At 43.1% G+C, this 9,410-nt stretch overlaps 1 protein-coding gene across 2 annotated transcripts; it reads right to left on the bottom strand.

The window, feature by feature from the left end:
* Window positions 1-173: 173 nt before the first annotated feature.
* LOC123969920 (rho-related GTP-binding protein RhoU-like) lies at window positions 174-5,418 on the bottom strand. Of its 2 annotated transcripts, XM_046047698.1 has the most exons (4): window positions 4,835-5,418; window positions 4,548-4,606; window positions 4,344-4,373; window positions 174-2,768 (listed from the first exon to the last, which is right to left on the bottom strand). In XM_046047698.1, exons 1-4 carry the CDS (start codon window positions 5,103-5,105, stop codon window positions 2,280-2,282), a joined length of 849 nt encoding a protein of 282 aa, XP_045903654.1. In that variant the 5' UTR covers window positions 5,106-5,418; the 3' UTR covers window positions 174-2,279. The 2 variants fall into 2 exon arrangements, with proteins under 2 accessions (XP_045903654.1, XP_045903663.1); XM_046047707.1 differs by lacking the exon at window positions 4,344-4,373 and having other exon boundaries at window positions 4,835-5,413.
* Window positions 5,419-9,410: the final 3,992 nt, after the last annotated feature.

The following is a 9,410-nucleotide window of genomic DNA, read 5'->3' as shown; positions in this document are numbered from 1 at the left end:
AGGTGACCTGTCACACTTAACCTGTCTTCTTACGTCTCGTGTCTCACGCCTCATGTCTCTGGCAGGGTGCTGCTGAAAACGACACAAAACCGAGGAAGATGACATGATGTGGACGAGTTTAGAGTTAAATCAATATACACCACACGCTTAGTAAATTAATTTTATCAATTCAATTGGATCTGAAATAACAGTGGTTTTATTTATCCGCTTTATTATACACTGCTTACAAAATTGTATGTTGTATGTTGTATGAAGAAATGCAAATCCCAACAACTTAAAATGATTTAATATTATCGTGGTTTAAGGTTAAAGTTAGGGAAGCGGTTGGTTTTAGGCATATAGTGTTTATGCTTAGGGTGAGTTTCCAGGAAATTAATGTAAGTCAACACAGTGTCCTCTCAATTTGTGTGTGTGTGTGTGTGTGTGTGTGTGTGTGTGTGTGTGTGTGTGTGTGTGTGTGTGTGTGTGTGTGTGTGTGAGAAGACATTTGAAACCCCAATACATGAAGTGCTATAAATAAATGTTTCTTACTTACAAGTTGCCAGATCTAGATAAACCTTTGGAGGTGATGCAATCTGCCTCTCTGGCCTTTTCACAGTATGAGGTCTGTGGGGAGAGAATCAAGCTCCATATGCTGGTCTAATCCAGTCCAGGTGGTCCTGTCTGCTCCTATTAGAAGAGCTTGGGACCAGAGGAGCCTCCACCAGGCTGACTCTAAATCAGAGAGGATAGCTGAGCTAATATGATACTGTGCTTACATAAAAATCACCCAGGATTTGCTCTGCCTCTGACTGCCTGACTCCAAAATTGAATCTGAAGTAATGATGCATTTTTATGCATACTAGTCCATCTAAATCTGGTTAGGTTGTGTCAGTAGGTTGTCAGGAGGATCAGAGAGCTGATCAATCAACGGCACTTTATCCCTATTAACCTGCCAACACGTCCTGTTTTTGTCAGGTGAAGGAGCAAGAGCAGAAGTTGTGGAACAAGTGCACCGAAGAAGCAGGCGAATGCTGCTCAAGTGTTTGCATGTAATATTCCTTACAAATTGATGGTAGTTCCTTCAGTTACGGAAACTATATCAAATGCTCCTTTTGTTAAATGAAATGATCTTGAATACAGTTGTTATAAACTTTAATCAAGGCTTCTGAGCACATTCCATGATCAGTGATGGCAATGAAAACAACCATGAATAAATAAATAAATAACCTACACACAAACAGTCACAAGTACTAGTAATGTTGGGGTGTAAAGTGACAACACACATCGAGTCAAAAAACAAGTTCAGATCTTCACCAGCCTGTTGGACAATTACACTCCTTGCATCAAATCAAACCTGGGTTTTATAATATTTGTGGGGTTTGTTTCTAACCTCCTATGAGCCTACAATGGGTGGGGTTACCTACATCAGGACAACTTCAGAAAGAAGCATGTGGATAGGGTCAGTAACCCCTCTTAGGTTTCCTTATCGCAATATTGTTGCCTAAGACGTGCTTAGCAGTTATGAAAAAATATCAGTTTCAGGCGATCAAAGTTAATTTCATGTGTGAGGTGTTTCATAAATATACAGCATGTAAGATTGGCTGAAGACATCAAAAGTGCATCATATTCTGTACTTTTAAAGCAATCGTATATTGAATATGTTACCACCTTGATTTCATCTTAGAGCCTTTTTATACTCAAATGAATCACTTAACCTTTTTCAGTACTAGACTCATCTGAACCTGCAGACCTGAACAGCCACAGCATCAAACAGTGTTTCTCAGCAGTTGATGGTTTAGAGCATTGCAATAATGCATACTTGTGTTAAGTTGGGGGACTAATAACTATCGAAGCAGCAGAGGCCGAGAAATCCTGACTTTTACCCCCTAGTAGGAGTTAGGCTATAATGAATCTAAAATCTCTACATATTACACTTCCTAAAATGCAACTCAAAACCATTTCTCACTAAAAACGCTGTGTTAACGTGTTACCCAATGAGCATCTCTCCGTCTTCTACCAGAGCCATGTTTTCCAAGGCTGTGTAGAAGTTCTCGTTCCAAGTAAACTGACCTTCATGTGTAAATTTCCCCACCCACACTTTGCCTGACAGTCTGGAGATTTCAACTGGCAACTTGTGAGTTACAAACCTACATTTCTGAGCTCTTTCTGGAACTTGTTGTGTTGTCCTGTGTGGTGATAATCCCCACCCATCTGGCACCTTCGGTCAGCAGGCTGAAACAAACTCTACCAAGTATTTGCAAACATGATCTGACCCAGGTTTGTAATCGTGCAGCTGTTCACTTGAAGTCACAGCTCTGCTCTCCCATCAGACAGTTGATCTTCTTCCACCAGGTCTTCGAGAGGCTCTTGATCTTATCAGGAGTCTTCTTCCTCAGAGTCAGCCTCTGCTGCTGGATGCTACAACTGTCTGTTTGCTGGATGCTGGCCAAGATGGCTGAATCAAACGCATCCTTAAGGTTCTTCTGCGTCAGCGCCGAGCACTCTGCAAAGCTCACCGCCCCGAGCTCTTGCGCGAGCAGCTGGCCCTCCTCAGTGCCCACCGGCTGCTGCTGGTTCTGCGCCAGGTGAATCAGCACGTGGACATCTTCTCTCAGGTCCAGCTGGGTGCCAACGAGGACCAGGGGTGCGCCGGGACAGTGCTGACGGATCTCGGGAACCCACCTTTCAATCAGGTTGCGGAAAGAGCAAGGGCGGACCACGCTGTAGCAGAGGAGGAAAACATCTGCGTTCTTGTAGCATAGTGGTCTAATGCGATCCAGCTCATCCTTCATGAGGCAAAGCAGGAAACAGAGAGGCCAGGTTAGAATCAACTTGGCTACTTGCAGGAAAAGGCATTATTCCATATACTTATTGTTGTCAACAAATGAAATTAGAGGAAAAACTCAAAACCAACAATGAGTTCATGTGTCTCAACACTTTCTGACCTCCTGGACCTGTCTGTGGCTTTCAGGGCTATAATAGGAAAAAAAAAGTGGTTCATATGATGTTTTGTCTGAAATCAAAAGTTTTTATAGTTATTCTGAACAGCCACACTGGAAGGTGGAGCAAAGAGATGGCCATCAAAGAGAGGAGGGAGAATAATTCAAATATGTGAATAACGTGGCCCATTTTCAAGCAGTCTCTGGAAGACGTTCATAGGGTGGCATTCAGTTGTTTACATTCAAGCTGACAGAAATAAACAAAAAATAGATCTGGAGAGAGAAGTTCAGTCCCTGGCTATTTTCTCTACTCCACACGTCTAACCAATCACTGCATGAAGTGAGTGTGAATGTCAGATCACCAGTTTCAGAAAGATACAGCACTGGAAAGACACTGCACCCCCGATCTATTGTGCAAGGAGAGCAGTGTTTTTTTACTGAGCATGTAAATCTTTGAAAACACCTTGCAAATACACAGTTACATACATGCAGGCTCAATAATTTCATAAAACAGCTGGTCACTATAGATTTGAGCAAACATAATTGAAACAGGAGGAAATAGAGCATGTTAGGGACTACTTTCAGTTTCGGATTAATTGGAGCACTAATGAGTATTTGGGGCAGCAGGTCTGTGTATGTGGGATTGGCTCTAAATAAACTACTACTACTGTGATGCTGAAGTGATCACTGGAGCTCAGATGACTGACTCACCTCACAAATGTTTTCCCTAAAGAATTCACCAATCAGAAGCCAACTTCAGACTGTTTCTATTTTCTTTTATGTTTTTAAAACATTTTTAAGGGTTGATTAACCCAAATTCCCTTGAAGTTCTCACTTACCTCTAGTGTTATCTGCCATGTAGATGGGTTTGGTTTAATACGCCTTGGTTTGTCTCTGTTTCTGAGATTTCTGGATAATATTTCTTTGCTGAATCCGCTTTCTTCTGAAAAAATGGTCTCTATAAAAACTGTAGACATGAGGTCTGTGTAATATCCAGAGCAACAGGTTACACTGTTTCTGGAAAGACTTTGCTGTAATTTAGATAAATCAACCCTTTAACTACTAACTTCTTTTGTTTTTAAAGGCACTAAACTTTGTTTCAGGTGGTAACAGGGGAAGCTCCTATTAGGAAAAACTGGATGGTGTATAAGTAATTTTGAACAAGGTGGATCTCAAGGTGACACGTGGGCTTAACTTCTGAATGACAAATTCGGTTTATTCCAGCAGGGGGCGATGTAAACTGTGGAGTTACAGGACTACTGGGCACTGGGAGGCAATTCAATCTAAAGGGGTCTTGAAAGACTTCATTCCAGGACTAAAAGCAGGCTGCAGGGGGCAGCGAACACAAACACAGCAAGAACTGCCAACATATAAGAATAACATCAAGTACTGACAAACACTTATTGATCACTGATGACTTACATTGATTGATCCATCAACCAGCCCCCATTTCTATCATGAAAAACAAATACAAAAAGATGTAAAAAGGAGAGTAGCTGAGTGATTAGATGCATACTTACATGCACCTGTTATACAGCTGCCACATGTTCAGGTAGCCTATGTTACATCTAAGTTTATGTATTTATGAGAATATTCAAACTCTGGAAGAGAGAAGGTGTAGTTCACCTGTCCAGCCGTGTCACAGAGTTGCAGTCTCACTGGTTTTCCGTCAACCACAACCATCACTGGGAAAGATAAAGAAAGCTGTTACTTTATGCGTTTGACATTTGCTCCACCGGTCTCCCTGTAAGGTAAAACAAACATGGACAAATTCTGCAGGTTTTTAAACGGAAACCTGACATGTAGCCTAACCAACTAAAAGAAAACAAATTAGATAAAATCCTTAAACCTTCAGGTGTGCGTAAAGCGTGTGCGTAACGCTCCAAATCAACTCCATGCATGTCAAATATTACCGGTAAAGTTGTCAAACGCTGTTGGAACATATTCTGTCGGGTATCCGTTGGTGGTGTAGCTGACGATGAGGCTGGTCTTGCCCACCGCTCCGTCTCCAACCAGGACGCAGTTCACCTTGCGCTCAGGTGCGGAGCCGGACCGCCGGCGCTTTACGCTCAAAGGGAAGTCCCGGTTCTTTAAGCGCCGAGTAGGGACTGGGGGACAGTCTCCCCCGCACACCGGTTCCGACACACGGCGCGGCTTCTGCTTCCCGACATCCTGAGGTAGCATAGCTCTGTCTTCGGAGAGGGAGATATTTGTTTGAATTGTCTGATGGTTCAGAGTGGTTGGAGACTCCCTGCGCGCTCCATCTTTTTGACAACAGGTCTCTGTTGCTGTTAGTTTATAAAAGGCAACATAAAACGCCAAATGATTCTTAGTCTAGGTGTTTCATGTGAGCTGTGGCAGAGATTTGAAGCGCTCAGTGGCACAGCAGTCGGGTTTCTCCGCTCAGCAGGAGCTCCTGATTGGCATTCTCCCTACATCTGCTGTGGTCGTGATTCCTAAGAGGCTTACCGAGCAGAGCGCCATATGAAGCTCCAGAGCTCTCCAAGTGAAATGAAATAAGCTTACTGGAAACCTTTATCCAACGGACTAAAATATACAGTATCGTGTCTCCTTCTTGAGCCAATTAAACGATGGAATTCAAACTTTGACAGTGGATTTATTCATTTTGTGGTGTTTATTTTGAGGAGGGTCAAACTGTAAATACATAAATAGGTTAATTTTAGTCTTTTTTAAATGTTACAAAAAACCCATGACTAGGGATTACATACACTGCAGTTGTCCACCAACAGTGTTTTAAAATGCATTTTATTTAAGTATCTTCCCAGATGGAGCTCCTTAGAATCTGCCACCTGCTAACCTAATGATAATTAAAGGAGTGAACACATGACAATCACACACAAATAGATATTCTAGATTAATTTTCTTTACCAGTCTGACTCACTACTTGTGTCCAATAACCTCCATTCAATCCAACATTCCCATATTTAACTTCCAGGCTGTTTACAGGGAAATATGTAGAAGCGATGTGGCTGACTGACGCCCCCTTGTGATGGACCTGTGTGTAGGGACTGAAGAAGCAGGACTGGATGCAGCATGAATCATCATTTATAATTACAGGTTTTGAGGCCTGAAACTGTTACATTAGTATTCAAAATTGTTTAAATAAGGTAACCCTTTTCACCCCGTAAGGAACATTCCTCTTGTTAATGTGTACGAACCTCTAAACAACTGTCTTAAACATCTCTATAAAGGACTCCTTGATTATTTGACTGTAAGCAGCTCTTTAGGGCATTCGCCACATCTACCCTGTAGTAGCAAACATAAAGAATTCATTTAAATAATTAAATGTCATGAAATGTTACCATCTAAAAATATATAACAATGAAAAATATACATTAATTGCAGGATTTTACAAAACTTGCAGTTTTTCTTTAGGTAGGAACCTTAATTATTGAAGATTATGATTGATCCGACATTAAGTGGCCTCAGAAATTAAACTAACCTTCTTTTATTCTCTCATTACAGACAAGATGAGCAGAAAGCATCACAAAACCCAGCCGGCGTTCATGTTGAACAGAACTAAAAACACCAGCGAGTGGGAGTGAAACCATACGCGCCAACAAAGAACACCTTTTCACACACACCAGCTTCACTCTGTGTAGTTTCTGATGTGCTATTAAACTGTCAATCCATCCAAATTGCCAAACAACCTTCTGACTTACCGGTATTCACTGTCCCAGTGCAGACAGTTTTGGTTCTATCTATCTCTGAGATTTAATATCCCACAGTAATCATGTTCTACCCAGGGTTTCATGAGGTACTATTTTCTACCAAAAACAAACTTTAACTCATTAAAAAAGTGCAGTAATTTTCCAGTAGATCATGTGAAAATACAAGGTGAAAAGAGAATTTTAACATTATTCTAGATGAAAAATGATTCAATATCCTCTATACCGATCCACTTTTTAAAATCATTAAACTTGCACATTTTGCAGAGTTCCTTTCTTTATCTGTGGCTCGTTTCATTTTTACATGATTGTGTTTTGTGTGTCTGTGCACACAATTGCTTGTAGTTTTGGTCCAATTTCAGTATTTCATTGTTTCATAATAAATACTGCTGAAGAAGAGCAAAATCATCTTTTAGTGCTGTGAGCACCAGTATATATGTATATATTGTAAATGCTGTTTGCTTCTAGGTATCAGGAGTCCCAGAAATCTCTTCAGATAAACCAAACTCACTTCAATGGCTGCAAAGCACTAGAGGTTAGTGGGAAAATGTTATTTTATGATTTGGGAAAACTGACCCTTTAAACAGCTTAATCTGTGCGATGAGTAAAAACTTTCTGTATACTTGTGACAAACTGCACTCCTAAACCTAAAACCAAGTCTTAACACTCTGCATGCCTTTAGAGAACTGAGCACTGCAAAAAAATGTCCTCACTTCCCAAAGATGTCCATAGTCTCAACATCTAAGATTAAATTTGGTCCTCATGAAGATAGACATACAACAGCAAAATGTCTCTCCGATCCTCAACGGTGTAAATCTGCTAAAAATAATCTTTAACCAGGCGCTGACATCACTGCTTAATAGGATTAATGAAGAGTCAGTGAAAAACAAAGATCTGTGAATGGAGACATCGGGCAGCCCTGCTCCAGAAGCTGGCACAAAACCCAGAAACCCATATACCCTGTCAACACACACACACACACACACACACACACACTCACATGCAACATACAAAGCTGCTATTCTCCTCATGTACAAACAGTCTCCCTCCTCCTCCTCCAACATCTGATAAACTAGACACCTAATCAGAATCTTTGGGGACCCCGGGCCTCCTATTGGGGTTTGCAGACCAGGCAAATACATTAACTCAATTTAGAGTTTGGGATTAAGGACCCACCCCTCCCCCCTTATAACACACGCACACACACACACACACAGATACAAACACACACCATCAACTCTCCTCCTCCTCCTTCTCCTCTGCCTTTCCTTTTTTTTCTCATCTCTCTTTTTGATGGGATCAGCTGAGCGCTACATTTTCCTCTTCTTCCCCTGCACCCTCTCTCCCTCTCTTTCCCTCTCTCTCTCTCTCTCTCTCTCCCTCAGGGGACCGGGGTGCTCGGACTCTATAGTTATGGGCCGGGGCCATCTGTCACCGTGCGCATTCACGCAGCCACCAGAAGGCCGCAACATGTGCAGATTTAAATGGAGAACCCAACTTTCCCAGGACACACAGGCCTGACCCCGGCAGCCGCGGCAACCCCCCCACCATCACCCGGTACCTCCCCCCTCCTCCTCTTCCCTCCTCCGTCCCACGACTATCACCATCCTGCATCCCTAAAACCCAGACCCCACCCACCTGCCACACCCTCCTCCAACACCACCAAGAAATACTGTCTGCATGTGAATCAGTGAATTAGAGCCCCCCCAAACCTCCTGGACCAATCACCCCAGGAGAACCCCCCCCGAAGTGTGCATGTGTGTGGTGTGCGTGGTAATGGCTATGCAGCAAGCACCTTCTTCATACATTATGATGGATTTCCACCTTCCGCAGCAGCTGATGGTGAAGGGGGAGGTGATGGAGGAGGTGGGAGGAGAAGGGGATAAGGGCAACCCCTGGTGGATGTGTGAGAAAGAGAGAGATCAGCTGATTGGTAAAACTGATTGTGAAGGAGAGAGGGAAAGGAAAAAGGGGAGTGTGAGAGGGTTGAGCAGGAATATGAGAGTGTCTGTTGTGGTTTTTGTGGTTGCGAGGAGGGGTCGATGAGGGGGATGAAGGGTGGGAGGGTAACAGGATTGGTCTTGTCTGTGGGACCCACAGGGAGGACAATAGGACCGGCGGGGGTGGGGCGAGTGTCACACGCTTTTGCTTTGTGGCTCGGTCAACAGGCGTGTGCCACGGGTGTCGTCTCGCCTCCCCTCGCCTGCTGTCCGACTCCGGGGAAGGACCGGCAACCATGAGAACCAGGGCCCTGGGCCCTTTAATGGGGGGGCGTGCTGTTTCTTATCAAAGATGGACAAGCCATCATTACAATCATCATTAGAAGCTGCACAATGGAGCACGGCTCCCTTAGCTCTGGATGGGAAAAAATCCTCCTACAGAGCTGCAAGGCGGTGGTAGTGGGGGATGAAATCAAAAATAAGCACAAAAAAAAAGATAGTCTGAGAGAATGTGTCTATTTAGTGAATCTGCGACAGTTGCGTCTGGAGGCTCATCAGGTGCAACTGAAAGACTTTAGCTTCAAATAAACACGAAAACAGTGACAAAAATCTGGCATAAAACTTAAAAATTAAATGACACTGTTTTGTCCTGAAACAGGGATCCCTCTTCTGGTCCTCTTTCTGTGATGCCTCCCTCTCACTGGGGCGAGTTTTTCATGAACCGACGAACTTCCCACGTTGGTGACTTGGGAGTGTTCACAATTCAAGATGAGTGAGTGCAGCGTTGGTTGTGTGAGGGTTAAAAATACTTTATAAGGTAAACATAGTGCTACATCAATTACATTTGTGCTTAATGACCT

The sequence above is a fragment of the Micropterus dolomieu genome, linkage group LG01 (assembly GCF_021292245.1).
Source record: "Micropterus dolomieu isolate WLL.071019.BEF.003 ecotype Adirondacks linkage group LG01, ASM2129224v1, whole genome shotgun sequence".
In the NCBI taxonomy this organism is placed as follows: Eukaryota; Metazoa; Chordata; class Actinopteri; order Centrarchiformes; family Centrarchidae; genus Micropterus; species Micropterus dolomieu.
The sequence above is the reverse complement of the archived record's forward strand: the minus strand, read 5'-3'. Positions and strand labels throughout refer to the sequence as shown.